Below are 22,828 nucleotides of genomic sequence, written 5' to 3' on the forward strand. Positions count from 1 at the left end.
AAATCTGAAAAAAGATCCTCGCTTTGTAATTAAAATTTTTATTCTGAGAGAAAAGTTTCTAAATGATGCTTTAGATTTTGAAATTAATTATTGTCATGCTTATAAATTTACATTAAAATAAGTAATAAATATTCTATTTGTTATTGTTTCTAACAAACAAAAAAAATGTATAATGGTATCTTTCTATCTAGAACCGTGTTGTTCGACAGAATCCAGGTGAAAGAAATTTCCACATTTTTTACTCACTGTGTTTAGGAACATCGCCAGAGCAAAAAGGTAAAAGAGAATTTTATGGAGTTTCAATGTTACTTCTTAATTTAATATAAAAAATTTATAGGAAACTGTTTCAACATTCCACCCCCCTCCTTCCTCACCAAAGGATTAAATTACTTTATGAAAATAGTGTTAAATTTATGAGATTTATTTAAGAATTTTATCTAATAAAAACCGTTTTTTTTTAAGCTCTCTTCACAATCAATAATCCTGATAAATATCATTATTTACAACAAAGTGGTTGCATAGAAGATCCAACAATTAATGATAAAGAAAACTATCAAAGTATAATTGTAAGTTCAACTTTTATGATTTGCAGTAAAGTTTTCCCAACCTATATTAGGCTAAGTGTGGCGCTTTTGACTTTGGCTAAGTGTTAACTCTTATAAACTACTAAAAACTTTTTAAAGAGAACGACTATAAACCTTTGTTGGAAAAATATAAGTTCAAATATCATTTTTGGTTGTCAAAAACAAAAAAAAATTTTTATTGACTAAGGATGACATGCTAATTAACATAAGAGCAAGAGCTTAACTTAATATGATTTTTTCCAGGTTTGATGGTGTTTTCAACTGATTCTACCTTACTAGATTGAATTTGAAGTAGAAATAGTCATGTGCAGTAGTTTTATTTTAATAACCGCCCTCCTTCCTTTAATTGAATAAAATTAAATTGAACAAATTCTGACAGTTGTTTTTAAGTACTTTCCAAGGTCATGGCCTTGGAAAATACTAAAATATATTAAACTTTTATACAAATTGAGGTTTTAAAACAAATTACATTTACATTTAGATTTTAGTACAATAAATTTTACTGATTGTGCATATATATATTTTTAACTTCTTTGGCAAGGGTCATTAAACTTATTAAAAGAAGCAGCACATTGTTTAAAAAATTTCAAAAAAGAAATGATATAGTAGTTTAGATCTTTATATAAATCTTTTATTGTGATTTCTGTTCAAAATTTTTTCAGTGCTACAATAAATTTCTCTCTACTTTGGGACAGTTTTTATATTTTCTGATGTCATGTGACCATTTCAACTATTCTTTTCCATATTCTGACTGCAAAAAAGATATTAAAGGACTGTCATTGGCTCCCCCACTATCAATTTCCAATGAACTGGTTTTAATAACATTTTTTTAAGGCACAATAAGATTCATATAGTTTTTCATAATTATCATCAGTTTCATCTAATTTGTAATTATGTTTGAATTAAAACAACTTATTGCTAATGCATTCTGTGTGCATCTAACTGTTGTCGTCTTGTTGCAAGTTTTCTTAAAAAATTCATTTTTTTAAAGTAGATGTATAGACATAATGAAATTAATATTTGCTTTACTTTTTTGAACCAAAGGCATCCACAACTTTTCTACTTAAAATACTAATTACTCAATTACTATAACAATTCCTTAAACGAAATGCTTTTGCTGTCAATAACTTTCAGTGTGGAATCAAATTTATCATTTCTTTCAAGTCTTAAAGACAATTTTAAATTACATGCTTTTAATTAAGTTTATTAATTTTAAATAGGTTCATTATGTTTTAAAAATGGAATACCTTTCAAATAATTTCAATTTCAGTTATTAATTGGTTACTAATTTGTAACTTTTATATCCAGACTCTTTGCCTTTAGTGTCGTAAAAAAAAATAAAAAATTTATTTTTGGGGCTTAGCAAACTCGATCAATAATTAAAGCTGTCAAAATTTGCCTGCCCAGATACCCGTCCAATGAACGGGCAGTTACATATATACCTGTTAAAAAAGATTTTCTATAAAAGGTGTTATTTTAAACAGTCCATTATTTTTCATCTTCAGGGAATTGAAATATTTTTATCTGAGAGACAGACTAATAAATGAGTTAGAGGAGTTCTAATTTACATAAAGGGAAACATTGTGCACAAAGTGAGGAATAATACGTAGCTGAATTTAAACGTTTCTGAATTAGAAACTCTACTTTTCGAATGCTATGTTTAATTTTTTCAAAAATTCTGATCATGATAAAAAAATTGTAACTGTTTAAAATTTTTAACAAGATCTTCTTTCACATAACAAGTTAATATTGTTAAATTGTTATATTACGATTTATGATTTTAAACTTAAACAATAAAGGAAATAAATTTTAAACTTATTAAATGACGGTCTTTTGATAATTCTACCTAGTCAGTAACCATTGGGCAGGTGCCAAGATATATGTTGACAGCCTTTTTAATAACGCTATAAACATTAAGGTTACACCTATTTACATCTTAATTACATCTATGTAGCTAGATAACTGTTATGTTGTTATAGATACTGCTGTAACATCCTGCTCACACTTTAGCATAGGTCTGGGTTTTAATACCCAGACCTAAGTTTTTTTAAACCTTTTTCCAGTCGGTTGATTTAATAGTAATCATTGGAAAAAAAATTTAAAACCCCATATTTTTTTTTTATTTCTTGTATCTTTTTCTTATACTGTTAAATGTTTAAAAAATTTGGAGTTTTTAAACTTTGTACAACTTCAAAATATAATATTAAAATTTATTTATGAGTTTTGATTCATTTTAAGATTGTCTCGACCAGTGGATGACTGGGGGCATATTTGGGGTATCATTGTTCCAGTTTATAAATCACCTGACTTGTTTATTATATCAAATTTTTATTTAGAGGCTAATACATTATCATAAATATGTTGTAAGGTTCTATCATATTAAATGGAGGCAATGATGCAAGGGCTATTGCTCTTATCATATCTAAAGCTTTTGATAAAGTTTAGCATAGTGGTCTTCTCTATAAGCTTGGTATATAGTGTGTAAATTGAGAAAATTTTTGAGATTATCAAATCATTTACAGTAATAATTTCATCATCAAAGGCCTACACTCCTCTTTATTTCCAGTAACTTCTGTGGTACCTCAAAGTTCTATCCTTGGTCCTGCATTGTTTCTTATCTACATTAATGACCTTCTTGACAATCTCACCTCTAAAGTGGCTCTATGCTCTGATGCTTAAATTTATATTCCTGTAATGATAAAAAGTCTTGTGAATCTCACCTCCAACATAACTCAGATTTTTACTGCAAGTAACTATCACAATACTGTTGATATTTATATAACAATGAATAGCAACCCTCTCACAGAGTCCTCTTCTTTACAACTTGGAATATTGTTTACTAATGACCTCTCATAAAAACAATATATACAATCCATTGCAAAGTTAGTATCTAAAATTGTTTGCCTCAATTGTACTTGGATTGTCTTATTCCTGATTCCTCAACAAATCTCTAGTTTATCTCTCTATGGAATACTGTTGTCATATTTAGACTGGCTCTTCTAATGATGCTTATTCTTTTCTGGACAAGGTCCAAAAATGCATTGTAAACCCTGTCGGACCTGCTTTATCTTTCCAGCTTGAGCTTTTTTCCCATTGTTATAAGTTTGCATCTCTTTCTCTTTTTTTACAATAACTATCTTGGTTGTTGCTCCTAGGAGATTTGATCTCTAGCTTAATCAATCAAAGTTCATTCTTGCTTGACTTGTCATCTAGCAAAGTTGCATTCTTTTACTATATCTGTTTCTGCATCTCTTTTATTCATCTAGTTTGTTTCCCTGAATTTCAATTATTTAGAACTCTCTCCTTTCTCCATGTTTTCCTATCTCATAAAACCTGCAACTTCTACAGTCTTCTGTCAATTGTTTCTTTGCTCTTTTCTTTTAGTAATTTCCAACTTAATAGTGGTTGCTTGCAGCCTTGTTGAGAGTTTGTTTTGAAGAAGAATTAAGGAGAATTAGATGATTAGAAAAAAGAAGTTCAAATAAGTTAGTCTCAATAAATTATGTAAATTGTTTGATTATTTGTGTAAATTGAAACATTTGTAACGTTAATAAAATAATCTAATATTAATTAACAATATTTAGGTGTTTTAATAATAATAATTATATTAAATTGAATAATAACAGTGAATAATAACAATAAATATAAGAAATATGAAAAAGTTTTGTTTCAAAATGAGTCTAGAAAAACAATGAAAAAGAATGAGCCTCAAAGACCTCATTAATAAAATAAGAATTGAATACAAATTAAAACTGATAAAGAAATTAGTAGACCCTGTATTTAGATTGTGTAAAAGTTCAATCTTAATACAGGTCTAAATGGTTTCTCACTGTGAGTAGAAAGAAATCAGATTTTTATTCAGATAAATTTAAATAAAATACCCAAAGTAGTATGAAATTGTAAGCAAGCTTACATTTAAAGAATAGTTTTTGTTTTTAAAATTTTTTTTTACTTTTTATTTTTTATCAAAAACTAAACATCTTGTACATAGTTCTTTAGAAAAAGTTATTTTATATTATGATGATAATATAAATATCATTTACATTATCAGATGTATAATTTTTATAATACGACGATAAGATTTGTTGAAATAACATGGAATTTTGCCACCAATTGCCATCACAAGACGAGTGAATAAGCGCAAATTTCATAAGTGCAAATGGCATAAGTTTGATCTGGCAAAAGTTTGAACTTGCACTTATGCCAGTTTTTGCAACCACTTTGCAATTCTTACATGTCGCACAAAAGAATTTGCAAACATTGGCATAAGTGCGAAATGACATAAGCACGCTGAAAGTATTTGCAATTCGGCATTAGTGCAAACTGGCATAAGTGCGAATCAGCATAAATGTTAACTGGCATAAAAGTGCTGAAAGAATTTGTAAACATTGGCAAAAGTGCAAACTAGCATAAGTGTATAAATAAAAAAGTTATGCTGATTTGCATTTATTCCAATGTTTGCAATTTCTTTTTGGCGCACTTATATTAATTTGCACTTATACCAGTTTATACTTGTGCCAGTTTTTGTAACTGCTTTTGCAATTTGCATAAATGTGAACTGGCTTATAATTCCCACTTAAACTAGTTTGTACTTCGCCAGTTTTTGCAGCTGCTTTGCACTTATTCAGCCACCCAAGCAGCACATGTAAATTTTAAAATATTTTGCAACAGAAAAATTCTTTAACATCAAGGAATTAAATGCAACTCCTTCATCAAAATAATTGGTCCATATATTTATATATTAAAGTACATATTAATATATATATATATATATATATATATATATATATATATATATATATATATATATATATATAATATTTATGATTTTCTTTACAAATAGAAAAGCATAGAAAAATATTCTAAAATAAACTCTTATATTTTACTTTTACATAGCATGCCATGAAAGTGATTGGTCTATCTAATGAGCAAATAAGCAATATTCATTATGTTCTATCAAGTATTTTACAATTAGGAAATATTACATTCATACCTACAGGCGGTGCACAGATTAGCAACAAAAATGGTATTTTTTAATGTTTTTGTTATAAGTGTGCATAGAATCAGGGTTGGCGAAAACTTGTTTTTTTATTATTTAAAAAAACCACATCAGTGGTTTTTTTGAGGGCAATTTTATGTTTTTTTGGGTTTTATTTTGTTTTATATATGTATATATGCATGTTGTTTTATATATGTTAAAACTTTTTTTTTTGTTTAATAATATTAAAAATAGTTATAATTTTCGTCTTTCTTCTTCATTTTATATAATGTCATTTAATAATTTATGATAAGGATTTTTGCAAAAACGCTATAGATATTTTTTTAAATTTCTAAAAATATTTTAGCCAGTATCTTGAAACTGATAAAAAGAATGTATAAAAAAAAACCATACTGGTGACAATCTCAATCTGTCGAAATATTTGAATAAAAGTTGTGATAATGTGTTTCCAAATAATTATTTAAATATTAGTACATCTGCTTTGATAGCTGAACTATCATCTCAAGTTGGCTCTTTGTCATCATCTTGATCATCACCTCAAGTTGGATCTTGAGATGATGATCATCTCAAGATCATCTTTTCTTTTTTCTTTGGGATCTGTTAGTTCTATAAGTTTACCAACACCTTGTGAAAAGCAACAGTTGATGTCATATTACTCAATATCAATTAATATAGAACTTCTTTAAATATATATATATATATATATATATATATATATATATATATATATATATATATATATATATATATATATATATATATATATATATATATATATATATATATATAATGGTATTTACTTTTTTTTTTTTCTGGCTTTCAAGAATTATAATTGGAAAACATCCTAGTCTCTGAGAGAATTTTGCGTTTGATTTTGGCGAAATTCTTTATGAGAATTTGAATCAACTGCATGTAGTTTTTAACAATGCGATTACTTATGAAACCAAGACAACAATATAAAAATTATTTTTAGTTGTTTTCTCTGTCTTTTAACATTTTAATAATTTTTATTCTTTGATGTGCAATATTGCAATAATGCAGTATACCAGCCATGACATGACATTTTTTAAACAGCGTTGGAAAAAAAATTTAGAAGGTACCTAAAAACTGCAGACTATTTTTTAAAAACAGTGAAAAATTCCTTAATGAAAACTGACTTTATGTGCAAAGGTGGTATCAGTATTTACTGAGGTTCTATCCACAACTACCAATTAACTTTGCTTTTCCCTACAGAAAGCTCAATCTGTTGTGGTACATCTTTCTGTTATGGTTGTCTCAGAGATAAGGCAATTTCTTTCTTGTACAACTGCATTTCTAATAGTGTTCTAAAAGTAAGATTAGATTCAAGATTGACTGTCTTTTCTAAGCGATCAAAAAAAGAAGGCTTTTTTGTTAAGATAGGAGTGTAAAGTTGAGTCATCAAAAAGTTCTTTGCAAATAGTTCTGCTTTATCCTTAGGAGGGATAATAAGATCAGTTTCATGAATGACAGATTGAATGTTGGATCTACCTTTGTTAATGATGTTGTTAAAGATTTATCAAAATTCTCTAGAGCCTAACTTCTGAGATAAGATGCCAGATTTAGTAACTGAGAATAATGGAGCTTAGCATTTGACAGCACCTTTTTACATCAATTTCTTGCAATAATAAATAGCCGTTTGTTCTCAAGAGAGTTGTTCTTTTGAAAAAGATGAAAAAAATGATCACGATTAGATATAGCAACTACACAAGAGGGTGAAAGCTATGGAGTAGAATGAGGCTTGACTTGGAACCAACTAGAAGGATTAAATGCTTCCATTCCTGCCTGAATCCAGAAGGTTACGTAGAAGGCGCATTTTTCAGCTGAGAGGGAAAAGAGGGTAATAATAAGTAGTGCGATCATAGGGTGAGTCCAAAAAATAAGTGCGAGATGTAAAATCTAAAGAAATCATTGAAACTATGGGCTTTAGTGCCAGCAGGGTCTGTGAAGCTGAGCCATTAAATGTAATGAGCATTAAAGTCACCAATAACAACAATATTATATTTTAAATGGAAATTAAATGGGGTAAATGGAAATGACCATCAATTTGATCAGAAATTACACCTAAAAGAGTGCAGTCTTGAGATGAAGGAAAACAATAAAGAATAAAGTAAAAGGCGATAGAGTGAAGAGATGCTAAGATAGATTCCTGCTTGCATAAGTATATCCCAAGCTAAGCATGTGACTATTGGAGTCTTGCAAATCAAAGTATAAACCCATTAATACTGAAATCTGAAGAAGGATCAGTCAAGCTTAAATAAGTCACATGAAGAGCAAGCAAATCTAGTTAATTTTTAGGTAATATTCAACTGACAGAAAGTTACTTTGAAGACCGAAAATTGAAACAGTTAGGTGGTGGGAGTTGTTTTTTATGTTTGGGTTACTTTGGGCATGATTTATGGGCATGTTTAAAGAGAACTTGTCTCATTTATAGGGCATGTTTAAAGAGAGGGCATGTTTAAAGAGAACTTGTCTCATTTATAGATAGAAAACGGCATCTCAGGCAATGAGCTATGCAGTTGTCTCAGTCCTGTTAATTAACCTAAAAGTTGTAATGTAGGATTCCTTATGTGGCTTTAACAAAGCATACCAAAAGCATTAACAGGGACTATATCCATGTGCAACATGGCGTTGTTAATACTTTACAGTTGTTGATGGAATCATCCTCCATGAGAGCTGCCACAGAGTTCAGAAAACCTTACTACCAGTCAACCTCAGAACCATTAAACTGAGTTTTAGAGCTGTACCCTCATTAGGAGATAACTATTCACTGTATACCATTATCTTTTCATTACTTACAGTTAAGAAATGGCAAGCTCTTGCTTAAAAATATTATTTGCACTCTTGGCAGATAATCCTTGCGGTGCTAAATAGTTGCTTCTAAAATACTGTAGATAGAGGCGTCCCCAAACATTTCTGTGCTAGTTTTTTTAATATTTGTAAATTAATCCTCATTGTGACTTGCAAGTAGAGATTCTTTTAAGTACCTGCTACTTTGTCTCCCATTGTGCAATGTGGAGATGTAATGTAAAATATTCCTTACAGAATTTGTGTTGATCAGTTGATTATATATAATGCCCAGACAACACTTGGAGTAGATGTGTTGCTCGCTTGATGTTTAGCAACTGCAATGTCCAAGGTATTTTAATTGCCAAAAAATAAAGTAGCAGCTTGCTCAGCCTTTGTCAAGCTTCTAAAAATTTTGTTTTAAATTCTGGGATCTAGTATTGTTGCAAATACATATTTTCTGGCAGTCTGGGTTTTTTCTGGCAGGCTTTATAATGTCAATGCACAGATTCACATAATGCTTCTAGAAAATTTCTGTAGTCTTTTATGCAATAAGTTATTAGGATAAATTATAATGTGGTTACTTTCGATGAATTATCAGTATGCAAATTCATCGAAATTGCATGATATCTTCAGAAATTTTTAGTGCAGTAACAAGAGGAACTAAATTATCCTATATTTCGATCAATAACTCTATGATCTGTTGGCCAGTGGTTTGGAAATGTGGTGTTGCCATCATAATCCCATATTTTTGTTCAATTAAATGTTTCAGGATGTGAAAGGTGGTATTCCATCTAATTGGCTCATTTTCTAAGATGCTGTGTTTAGGCAGTCCTAAAATCTCCCGAGATTTCCTTAATCATTTGTATAAGTTTATTGAATTTTTAAATTTAAAAAATGCTGTGTATGCGCAAGACAAGAATTGTTTGAAAACTGTGCTTCCATAGGAGTAACAATTATTTTGGCATTATCTCTTATTATTGCATTGAGTTTCTCAAATATTCTCTAACGCTCAAGCAATTTATTCATAAATTTAGTAAGATTAGCGGTATTATGGGACTCGTATGGAAAAGTAATAAACTAAGGGGTAAACAGTTTCTATCTGTTGACCAGCCTTGCACCCCTTCTTCATCTATTAGGCTGGCGCAGATGTATTTTTAATACATTGTTTCCAGTTTAGGATGTTGAATGCTAAAACTTCTTGACACAGTGCAAGGGTTTTGCTTGAGTCTCTGTTTTTATAACTAAGCAACTCATACTATTATCTCCTAATGAGGGTACAGCTCTAAAACTCAGCTCTAAAACTCGGCTTAGGGTTTATTAATAATAATGAAGCAATTGCTGCGGGTATTAAACAGTGTACTGACTACTGTCTATGCTTTGAGTCAAGTTCTTTAACAAATTTAAAAATGAATAAAGTACCAAAAACTATAAAACACAAAAAAACCATCGTCATCACCAAGTTTTCTAAACCTATCATTCACTAATATTTGTGGTCTTCGAAGTAACTTTTCTTCTGTTGGGTCTTATCTCTTGCAAAGTTCACCAGAAATATTTTATCTTCCTGTTGACAAATGTGCTTCTTACATAACTTCGTGGATTCAGGCTGGTATGGAATCTTCTATTCCCTCTCAACGATTCAAGTTCAAGCCTCACTCTTCTCCATGGTTTTCCTCTCATTGTGCTGCTGCAATTGCCAATCGAAACCATTACTTCCATATCTATCAGCAAAACAATTCATCAAAACAGACATCTGTTTATTACTGCTAGAAACCATTGTAAAAAGGTTTTGTTTAACGCCAAAGCCCGCTATTCTCAGGTCATGAAATCTCCTATTTCATCACAAAAATTAGGCTCTAGTGACTTCTAGAGCATCTTTAATAGTATCAATAATAGGGGCAAATCTGTAATTCCACCTCTCTTGTATGGTTCAGACTTTGTCACCTCACCTAAAGACAAAGCTGAATTATTTGCTAAGAACTTTTCATCAATATCATTTCTTGATTCCACTAGTTGTGTCCTACTTGATTTTTTTTTTTTTTAAAACATCTTCGCTTCCAACAAGGCTGCAAGCAGCCACTAATTAAAGTTGGAAGTTACTGAAAGAGAAGAGATAAAGATTGTAGAGCAAGATAACGATTGACAGACGACTTAAAGGATTGCAAATTATATGAATCAGGAAAGCAAGATGAAGGAAGCGAATTCCAAAGAACTGATGTTCGAGGAAAAAAACTAGACGAATAAGCGTTTTTTGAGCACTTAGGAACAGTCACAGAAAAAAGATGAGACTTAATTGAATGACGAGTAACACAAGAATGAATTTTAGTAGATGGCACAAGAGACACTAGCTCTTTAGAGCAGTGCTCATTATAGTATTTGTAGAAAAGAGAAAGAGAAGCAACATTACGACGATGTGATAATGGTTGGAGGTTGGCTGCAAGCGCAGGTCCAACTATGTTCACAATGCGTTTTTGCACCTTGTTTAAAAGAGAAAGGGCATCATTAGAAGATCCGCCCCAGATATGGCAACAGTATTCCATACAAGACTGGATTTGAGATTTATAGAGATAGAGAATAGAATCCGAAGTAAGAAAGTGACGAGCTCGATAAAGAGATGCAACCTTAGCAGATTCTAATTTTGCAACTGATTCGATATATGGTTTCCAAGAAAGATTGGAAGTAAGAGTTAATCCTAGAAGATGAAGAGTAGGTGACTCATCGAGTACATCACCGTTCATAATTATAGGAACATCTAAATTATTGCGATAACGCTTGACTGAAAAAAATTGAGTTTTATCTGAATTAAAGTTCACCAGCCACTGTGAGCCCCATGCTGTAGCAGAAGTGAGATCCTTTTCAAGCTCAAATGCCCCCTCTAAGCAATCAGAGGGTGTTGGTTTCTTATCACAATAAGAATAAATGGTAGTATCATCAGCAAACAATGCCACCTTAGATGTGAGAATATCTGGAAGATTGTTAATGTAAATTAAAAAGAGTATAGGGCCAAGGATAGAACCTTGAGGAACCCCTGAAGTTACAGAATAAGAAGAAGAGTGTTGTCCATCGAGGACAACTTTTATGCTACGATTGGAAAGGAAGGATTCAATAATTTTAAAGATGTTGCCGGATACACCATAAGAAGAAAGCTTATGGAGAAGACCAACATGCCAAACTTTATCAAAAGCTTTTGAAATGTCAAGAGCGATGGCCTTAACCTCTCCACCTTTATCTAATGCACGATAAAATCTATCAGTTATTACTGTTAGCAAATCAGCTGTAGAACGAGAAGATCGAAATCCATATTGATGGTCAGAAAGTAAGTTATTAGATTTAAGATGAGAAATTAAATGTTTGTTAATTAAAGATTCAAAAATCTTGCTTATGATAGGAAGAAGGTGGCCCGGACAACATACCTGTTATAGTCTTGCAGAAGTGTTCTCTGGAGCTTTCTTCTATACATTCAAAACAATTCAACAATTGCTAATAATTATAACTGTTACAAAAAATGCAATAATTGATTCATCGCTATTCCTACCATAATTGTGATAAATTAAACTTTATATAATAATCCAAAAGGTATAACTTAAAGTCACAAATATTTAAAACGATTAATTAAAAAAATGAAATGAAAAAGTCACAAATATAAACATGTTTAACAACTAGTCTTAATAAAAATATATATATTATACAATTAGTGTAGTTAATATTTCTTCAGAGATCATACTTTTTGATATAGATGACGAAGGAATGAATGTAAGTCTTTAATCCTTTTTATTAGACAACGCTTGAATTGCTGAAGAATTTTAGTTGTCTTCTGTTTAGCAGCGAGTTTACTTATAGTTAATTTTAAAAACTTTTTACTATTTTCTGGTGTTACTATATCATTTTCATCAAAATTACCAGTACACCGTTTATCATTAGTCGTAGGATTAATTTGGCAATTTTAACATTATTGTTCCTAAATAAAGGTGCTGTATGTCACAAAAAGTAAACTCAATAATTAATTGTAATTCGAAACAATTCAACAATTGCTTAATTATTAAGAGTCTAGTTTTCCAGCCTGCTAGAAAGCGGCATCTGTTATTCCTATTTTAACTACCGTCCCATTAGTCTTCTTCCTATCATAAGCAAGGTTTTTGAATCTTTAATTAACAAACATTTAATCTCTCGTCTTGAATCTGATAACTTACTTACTGATCATCAATATGGATTTCGATTTTCTCGTTCTACAGCCGATTTGCTAACAGTAATAACCGATAGATTTTATCATGCATCAGATAAAGGTGGAGTGGTTAAGGTTATCGCTCTTGACATTTCAAAAGCTTTTAATAAAGTTTGGCATGCTGGTCTTCTTCATAAGTTTTTTTCTTACTGTGTATCTGGTAACATCTTTAAGATTATCAAATCCTTCCTTTCCAATCGTAGTATAAAAGTTATCCTAAATGGACAACACTCTTCTTCTTATTCTTTAGCTTCACTGGTTCCTTAAGGTTCAATCCTTGGCCCTATACTCTTTATAATTTACATTAACAATCTTCCAGATATTCTCACATCTAAGATGGCATTGTTTGCTGATGATACTACGATTTATTCTTGTCATCATAAAAAGCCAACACTTTCTGATTGCTTGGAGAGGGTATTTGAGCTTGAAAAGAACCTCACTTCTGCTACAGCATGGGGCTTACAGTGGCTGGTGAACTTTAACTCAAATAAAACCCACTTTTTTTTCAGCCAATCATTATCGCAATAATTTAGATCTTCCTATATTTATGAACGGTAATGTACTTAAAGAGTTATCTACCCTTCATCTTCTAGGACTAACTCTTACTTCCGATCTTACTTGGAAATTATATATCAAATCCATTGCAAAATTAGCATCTGCTAAGGTTGCATCTCCTTATCAAGCTCAACACTTTCTTACTCTGGATTCTATTCTCTATCTCGATAAATCTTAAATCCGGCCCTGTATGGAATACTGTTGCCATATCTGGGGCGGATCTTCTAATGATGCGTTTTTTCTTTTAGACAAGGTGCAAAAACGCATTGTAAACATAGTTGGACCTGCTCTAGCAGCCAACCTCGAACCATTATCGTCGTTATGTTGCTTCTCTTTCTCATTTCTACAAATACTGTAATGGGCACTGCTCTAAAGAGCTAGAGTCTCTTGTGCCATCTACTAAAATTCATTCTCGTGTTACTTGTCATTCAATTAAGTGCCATCCTTTTTTTGTGACTGTTCCTAAATGCTCCAAAAACTCTTATTCGTCTAGTTTTTTTCGTCGAACATGAGGTCTTTGGAATTTGCTTTCTTTATGTTGCTTTCCTGATTTATGTAATTTACAATCCTTTAAGTTGTCTGCCAATTGTTATCTTGCTCTACAATATTCATCTTTTCTCTTCCAGTAACTTTCAACTCTAATTAGTGGTTGCTTGCAGCCTTGTTAGAAGTAATGATGTTTAAAAAAAAAAAAAGTAACATGTAAGACAAATGTGAATTTGTTTCATAACATCTGTGAGGAAGGGTACTGTTAGGCTCATGTAGTCAACATTAAATGTAGAGCTCCATATGTTGGTAGTTATACTTACGTGATTAGCCAAGAAGTTTTATCTGTTACCCTCTGATAAATATTGATAACTTCAATAGTTGAGAAGTATTTTCTCCCTGATACTCTTGGCTCCTAAAACTGATGTAACCTTTTAAAACCAAGATTCTTTATTATACTAACAGGTTGGTTATCAGTGCATATAATTTCAGCAAAATGTCAAATAATTTTTAATATTCTTCATTATAAGATATAGTCTGATTTTTCAAGAACTGAGTGTAGATAAATATTTTCTTATGCTGGTTTCCGTGTCCTTAGACCTAGGCATTTGACTTGCGAAGGTAGATGGGAATGCAGTAAATCAAGGTTCTTTTAAAAATGTTATAGGACATTCAAAAGTAGCCTTAGGACAGAAAATGAGTATGCAGTAGAGCTATCCTCATTTAGATTTAAATTGGCAACACTTGTTCAGCATTGTATTACTGAGAAATTCTGACACTTTTAGATATGACTGTTTTGCAAAAGTTAGTCTCATTTACTTTGATCAACATATACCATGCTTAGTCCCATACCTCACTTTTCTTTTGTTTTATAATCAATGAATACATGTGTTTTGTATATATTTGTTGTGTAATCAATCAATATAAAAGTTCTGAAAAAATTCTGAAAAAATCAAATCAAATTTGTAACAATAAAATAATTATTATTATAATAGCAATAATAATAATAAAAAATATATATATATATACATATACTTTCCACACTTTTCGTAGCTTTACATATCAATAAATTTTGTGACAGGTCTATTTTTAGTGTTATATTTTTATATTTGTATTTTGTGTGAGTGCAACACTTACTTATGTTAAGGTTTTTCTTCATAGTTACTAACTTTAACCTTGATATTAAACATTAAAGTGAGGTTTTAACCTACAATAAACATAAAAAAACACATTGAGGAAACAAGATTTTTGTTAGTTGTTGCAGTAAAGAATGTATATTTTTATTTAAATAGAATATGCTCAATGGAGCTTTTATAAATAAAGTGAAGTCATTAAAGCACTAAAATAAAAAAAATTTATTTTCGATTTCATGTGATTTTCGGAATTAGAATTAGCCCACCCTTAATATATATATATATATATATATATATATATATATATATATATATATATATATATATATATATATATATATATATATATTATATATATATATATATATATATATATATATATATATATGTATATATATGCATATATATATATGTGTATGTATATATATATATATATATATATGTATATATATGCAATATATATATATATATATATGTGTATGTATGTATATGTATATATATATATATATATATATATATATATATATATATATATATATATATATATATATATATGTATATATATTAGTGATGTACCGATTAATCGGCATCAGCTTAATTGGCCACTTTTTGCACAATCAGTATCGGCATCAGTCTCATTTTCTGATTTTCCAACCAATGGCATTTTAATATTTTCATCCTGCATTATGATAATAGTTAAATAATAAATAAACTAAACTTTATGCATTACTTAAATTACATAATTTTTTTGATAAATTTTATTTTGACTTCGTTTACAGGCAATATTATTTATTCTTAAGATGATGTTTATAAGCTTTAATTTAACAGCTGAATGTACTTATACTTTTACTACCATTGTGTTGTTTCTAGAATAATTTTATTTTGTGTTGTTCGATTGTTATACTTAAAAGTAACCTATTTAAGCATTGTTATTTATATGTGTTCAAGTATAGCCTACTATATTTCAATATTTTTATTTGTAATTATTGTATTATTTCAATTCACCTCCCCAAGGCCACTGCAATCGAGGAGGCTACTTTAAATATGTTTACAACCCTCTCTCAACTTTATAACTCCGAAACACAAACCTTGACAAACAAGGCCACAGCGCCAAGAAACAAGTTTAGCTCGGTACTACCAGGGACATGGTGGGGATAGATTATCACAAAGTAAAATAATTATAAAAACAACTTAATTATCTAAAAATAGTTTATATATCAAAACAACATTCAATTGTTGTTTAAATATCTAAATTACTATTAAATTAATAAAGAATTCTAAGTAAACTGCTTATGATAGTACCATTTTCTTTTTAAAATTGAAATAAAAAGCGTTCCTCAAAACATGTATTTATTTTTTGAAACTTTTCTTTTCATACTAAAGAAAACTAAACAAAAAATATTTTTTTAACAGAGTTTTTCTAATATCTTTTAAATAATGGCTTGACTCTAATTTGAGTCTAAGTATTTATTTACCAGTACTGATTCCATTAAAAAGATTACATGATTTAAAGTTCTATGGTTTTATATTTTCAAAATTTTAATAATTAGTTAATTCATCGGTATCGGCATCAGTATCTCCCATCCATCGGCATCAGCATCGGCCAAAAAAGTGCTATTGGTACATCACTAATATATATATATATATATATATATATATATATATATATATATATATATATATATATATATATATATATATATATATATATATATATATATTCATATATATATATATATATATATATATATATTATATATATATATATATATATATATATATATATATATATATATATATATTCATATATATATATATATATTCAAATAAAAGTTGTTTTAAAAGATATTTGTATGTATTGCCACAAATAGCTTTTTATACTTTTTTGTTAAACTTTATTTTTAAAGAACTTGAAAGACTTTCTACTTTGCTACAAATCGATATTTATTTGTTAAATGATGCACTGACACAAAAAAGTATGAATTTACGCGGTGAAGAAATTTTTAGCCCACTTAGTGTTGAACAAGCTGTTGATGCAAGAGATTCAGTTGCCATGGCATTGTTTCAAGCATGCTTTAAATGGATTATTCATAATATCAATTTAAGATTGAAAGGAGACCAGACATTTTCTTCAATTGGGATTTTGGATATATTTGGTTTTGAGAACTTTCAGGTATGTAGCATTTTTTAAATAAAATTTGTGCTAACGTGTTTGCATAATTTTTTTATCTATTTTGAAAAAAAAAAAAAAAAATTAAAAAATGTTAGAAACTTTAATTGTTTTAAAAAAAAATGTACTTTTAAGTCTTAAAATAGTTTACTCTTTACTTGTTTATAAATATTTTTAACTGATAAAGTAGCATTAGTCTTTGTAAGTGTGAACACACTCATTATATGGTGTGATTAAGCACTATTGATGGTTTAGGATAAAACAATCAGATATTTTATTAGCAAATGAAAGTAGAATATTATTTATTAGCTTACAATTTTAAATAAATTCATAGTAGATTTTTTTGAGTTTTTGATTGATTCTTTACAATTAATCAGATAATTTTGTATTATTGTTAGATCTAACAAAAATCTAGATATCTCTATGAAGATATCTAGATTTTTTTTTTTTAAATCAAAATCATTAACAAATTTTTAGATAAATCGGTTTGAACAGTTTAACATAAATTTTGCAAATGAAAAGCTACAAGAATACTTCAATAAACACATATTTTCATTAGAACAACTTGAATATAACAGGTATGCTGGAATTATTTTTGTTAAAATTATTTTTTTTTTCGTTTTTTTTTTCATATATTTATGATTTTGCTGATCAAATGAATGTTTTGTTTTGCTAATTATGTAATTTTTAAATGTGAATTTTATTGAATTTTTGTTTTATTTGTTGAATGTACATTGAACAAAGTACTGCATTGAAAAAGTTATTTGATTGAATGCACAGTTTCACTGAACATGTGGTTTCAGTTATTATAATGCGGTAGTGGTAGAGCGCTCGCTTCATAAGCGAGAGGTTCGAGTTCGATTCCCACCACGTCCCTGGTAGTACCGCGCTCAACTTGTTTCTCCGCGCAGTGGCCTTGTTCGTCAAGGATCGTGTTTCAGAGTTATAGAGTTGAGAGAGGGTTATAACCACAATCAAGTAGCCTCCTCATCTGTAGTGGCCTTCTCAGCCTTGGGGAGGTGAATTTAAAAAAAAAAAATGACCACTGATTATATTGATTCAATGTGTGTTGAATTCCAGTAATTGTGGCATTTTATTGTAAATGTTTTTTTTACCAAAAATTGTAATTTTAGCTTTTACATGATGTATTAGATACAATTGCTAGTTCCCAATCTCTCAAGATTCAATGCTTGTTTTTTTGTCCATTTACAATCATATTTTCTGTTTATACAAGATATTTATACTTGTTTAAAATAATTTTATTTTTTTTCAAATAAATGGCTTTTTTTTAATTATATGAAATTTAAATTGATTTAAATTAAGTAACATTTAAAATATTCTTATCAAATTTACATTAAGTTTTATCAATGTCAAATGTATTAAATTTTTTAAATACATATCTTTTAAATTTTGGTTATTTAATAGTTGAATAAATTATAATAATAATAAAATTGATTAAGTTATAATAATAATAATATAATTGATTAAATTATAAAAATAATAAAAAGCATCAGTAATGTTTTTACAAATTTTCTTTAAAAAAATTATTTATCCAATATCTTTTAGGGAAGGTTTAGAATGGACTGATATTGATTGGAATGATAATGGTGAATGTTTAGATCTTGTTGAAAAAGTAAATAAAATATTTATGTGTTGTTATTATGATATTTATGTGTTGTTATTATGTTATTCAAGTATAATAATTGAAAACAATACATATATATATATATATATATATATATATATATATATATATATATATATATATATATATATATATATATATATATATATATATATATATATATATATATATATATATATATATATTTATATATGTTTTTATTGAAGCAATTAAAAGATAAAGCTAAAATAATGATGAGAAAAACATTAATTGGCCCAATATTCATGTTTAAAAATTGAGACGGAGTTTCTTGCTAGCTCAAAAATTCGACTGGATTCATCATTCACTGGATTTAGCATAATATTAATAAAACAAATACAAATGTAAAATCAAGAAAAAAAAAAGTTTTATTATCAATCAATATTATCAAATTTAAATCTATTTTCAGTTATCAAAGTTTTTATCTAGAAATTGTTGGGTTGAAGAATATCTCTGTACTTGGAATAATCAATTTTGTCATTAATAAATGTCAATTTTCCCTCTTCTTTATCAGTTCTTTTCCACTCTTTTTGAACAAAACCATCACATGTTTTGCTGGTAGAAATGTAGAATGTTCTGCAAATAGAAATGTGATGATTTTCCTTCTTTTTCACTATATTTTCTGGATTCTGATGAGACAATATTACATTTTGACTTGAAGTTACATCATTGAAAAAATTTGATGATATTAATATATTATTTTTTTGTACTTTTTTTTAATATTCAATCAACTTATCATTTGTTTTGAAGTTAAGAAAAGTTTTTTTAAACTACTCTACTTCTATAGCCTAGTTCTTTAATTTGATTTCTGATCTTTTGAGGTGTCACAGTGATGTAATATCTTATTTTATGGCTAGTGTAGCTGCTAAAATGAATTTTTTCTGTACATTAATCTTCTTTTCTTTACACTAATCATATTGAGATCTGTTGCGCTAATCTCATTTTTGTTATCTGCTAGCCAACTATCTACTGGTAAACTAAAATTCTAATCTAATTCTAAAGAAGCCATGATTCCTAATGATTAAGGGGGCTGTGTTAAAATAATTTTCACTTTCTTTTTGGATCTGACAAATGATTTTTCCAATCAACTATGCTTTACTGTATGAAAGAAAATAATTAAAAAAATTATTTTAAGTACTTTTTCACAATTTATTTTAAAGATTTATCTAATATTTATTATTACAAAAATAGTTAACTTTAGGCCATGATAATTATTTCAAATGATGCTTATTTTTACCTTTTAAAAAATATTTTTTCTTTTAGAAACTTGGTATACTTTCCCTTATTGATGAAGAAAGCCATTTTCCAAAAGGAACTGATGAATCTCTGTTAAAAAAACTTCATGAAAATCTAGCTGTAAGTTTTTTTATAATCTTTTTTTTTTTCAGTCATTTTTCACTTTGCAAGGTTTTGAAAATTTTGTTTTAGTAGTTTTATATATCATATAGCATACCAAAATACTTTATGTTATAGAATGTTTTTTATATTTTATGTTTAGAATAATGTCTTTCATATTTTTGATTTTAGAAAAATGTCTTTTACATTTTTGGTTTTAGAATGTCTTTTATTTTTGGTTTTAGAATGTCTTTTTTATTTTATGTTCTTTATTATCTTTTATATTTTAGAATAATGTCTTTTATATTAAACCACGTGTGGCAAATAGCAAATTTGGTATCAAGCATTATGCTGGAGAGGTAAGTTACTTATTTCAACAATTCAAGTTTACTTCATCTAAGATTACATCATAACATTAAGAATTCGTGTATATTTATACCACAACATTTAGGATATATATATATCACTGAAATTTTACTTTTATAAAAGTATACTAATCTAGCCTTCAAAAGAACCAGAATATTATAAAAATATTAAAATTTACCCTCCGTTTTATTAAGTCAATAAAATCAAGTTTTGTTCAAAATTATTGTTTTTTTTTGTGTATGAAATTTTTTTTTTTTTAAACTTCGCTTCCAACAAGGCTGCAAGCAACCACTACTTAGAATTAGAAGTTACTCAAAGAGAAAAGATGAAGTTTGTAGAGCAAGATAGCGATTGACAGATGACTTGAAGGATTGCAAATTATATGAATCAGAAAAGCAATATGAAGGAAGCGAGTTCCAAAGAACTGATAATCGAGTAAAAAAACTTTTAAGATAAGAGTTTTTAAAGCTCTTAGGAACAGTCACAGAAAATAGATGAGACTTAATTGAATGACGATTAACACAAGAATGAATTTAAGCACAAGAGACTCTAGCTCTTTAGAGCAGTACCATTATAGTATTTGTAAAAAAGAGAAAGAGAAGCAACATTACAATGATGTAATAATAGTTGGAGGTTGGCTGCTAGAGCAGGTCCGACTATGTTTACAATACGTTTTTGCACCTTTTCTAAAAGAGAAAGCACATCATTAGAAGATCCGCCCCAGATATGGCAACAGTATTCCATACAAGGCCGGATTTGAGATTTATAGAGATAGAAAATAGAATCCGGAGTAAGAAAGTGTTGAGCTCAATAAGGAGGTGCAACCTTAGCAGATGCTAATTATGCAACGGATTTGATTTATGGTTTCACTGAAATTTTACTTTTTATTTAAGTAAGAGTTAATCCTAGAAGATGAAGGGTAGATGACTCATCGAGTACATTACTGTTCAGAAATATAGGAAGATCTAAATTATTATGATACCAATTGGTTGAAAAAACAGAGTTTTATCTGAATTAAAGTTTACCAGCCACTGTGAGCCCCATACTGTAGCAGAAGTGAGGTCCTTTTCAAGCTCAAATACCCCCTCCAAGCAATCAGAAAGTGTTGACTTTTTATGATGACAAGAATAAATGGTAGTATCATCAGCGAACAATGCCATCTTAGATGTAAGAATATCTGGAAGATCGTTAATGTAAATTATAAAGAGTATAGGGCCAAGGGTTGAACCTTGAGGAACCCGTGAAGCTACAGAATAAGAAGAAGAGTGCTGTCCATTGAGGATAACTTTTTTACTACGATTGGAAAGGAAGGATTCGATAAACTTAAAGATGTTACCAGATACACAGTAAAAAGAAAGCTTATGAAGACCAGCATGCCAAACTTTATCAAAAGCTTTTGAAATGTCAAGAGTGATAGCCTTAACCCCTCCACCATTATCTGATGCACGATAAAATCTATCGGTTATTACTGTTAGCAAATCAGCTGTTTAATGAGAAGATCGAAATCCATATTTTGTGATCAGAAAGTAAGTTATTAAATTGAAGATGAGAGATTAAGTCTATGTTAAGTAAAAACTCAAAAAGCTTGCTTATGATAGGAAAACAGGCTGGAAAACAAGACTCTGATAAGCACTTGTTAAATAGTTTTGAGTATAGATGACAGCTCCGGAGAACACTTCTGCAAGACTATAACAGGTATTTTTTCCGGGCCACAAGCTGTAGAAGAGTCTAAGCAGAAAATCATTTTAAATACAGAATCTGGAGTGATATAAATGTCAAGCAATGGATCAACCTATTTGACGGCTATATCAGGTAGAACGCAACTAGTGGAATCAAGAGATAATATTGATGGAAAGTTCTTAGCAAATAATTCAGCTTTGTCTTTAGCTGAGATGACAAAGTCTGAACCATACAAGAGAGGTGGAACAACAGGTTTGCTCTTATTATTGATACGATTAAAGATTCTGCAGAAGTCACAAGAGCCTAATTTTTGTGATGAAGTATGAGATTTCATGACCTGAGAATAGCGGGCTTTGGCGTTAGACAAAACTTTTTACAATGGTTTCTAGCAGTAACAAACAGACCCCTATTTTCTGGAGAATTGTTTTGCTGATAGATATGGAAGTTTCAGCAGCACAGTTTGAGGAAAACCACGGAGAAGAGTGAGGCTTGACCTGGAATTGTTGAGAGTGAATAGAAGATTCCATGCCAACCTGAATCCATGAAGTTATGTAAAAAGCACATTTGTCAACAGACGAAAGATTTCTATCCAAGTGCCATCATGAAGAAAATCACGGAAAGAGTTCCAATCAGCTTTAAGGTAGTTGTAAGAGGTACAATGATAGGGGGATTCAGATGATGAAGAAGAATGAGATAATAGTTTAAGGTTATAAGGTTTATAACCTTAAACTAAGGTATATAATAGGTAAGGTTTATCCTTTACTACAGAAGTCATCAAATTAAAAAGTTTTAGATCTTATTACTGATTTAGTAGATTAAGCAAAGATTTC

The 22,828-nt window shown here is 29.1% G+C and overlaps 1 protein-coding gene across 1 annotated transcript in view; it reads left to right on the forward strand.

Annotated features, from left to right (window-relative positions):
- Positions 1-195: 195 nt before the first annotated feature.
- Positions 196-22,828, forward strand: part of LOC100203280 (unconventional myosin-X) — a 79,859-nt gene continuing 57,226 nt past the window's right edge. Inside the window, exons 1-8 of the mRNA XM_065808913.1 lie at positions 196-276; positions 463-566; positions 5,481-5,610; positions 16,692-16,957; positions 17,432-17,532; positions 18,521-18,587; positions 19,881-19,973; positions 20,243-20,311. Of these exons, the coding sequence (XP_065664985.1) occupies positions 5,487-5,610; positions 16,692-16,957; positions 17,432-17,532; positions 18,521-18,587; positions 19,881-19,973; positions 20,243-20,311 (720 nt within the window). The 5' untranslated portion in view covers positions 196-276; positions 463-566; positions 5,481-5,486. The remainder of the gene's footprint in view (positions 277-462; positions 567-5,480; positions 5,611-16,691; positions 16,958-17,431; positions 17,533-18,520; positions 18,588-19,880; positions 19,974-20,242; positions 20,312-22,828) is intronic.

The sequence above is a fragment of the Hydra vulgaris genome, chromosome 11 (genome assembly GCF_038396675.1).
Source record: "Hydra vulgaris chromosome 11, alternate assembly HydraT2T_AEP".
NCBI classification, from domain to species: Eukaryota; Metazoa; Cnidaria; class Hydrozoa; order Anthoathecata; family Hydridae; genus Hydra; species Hydra vulgaris.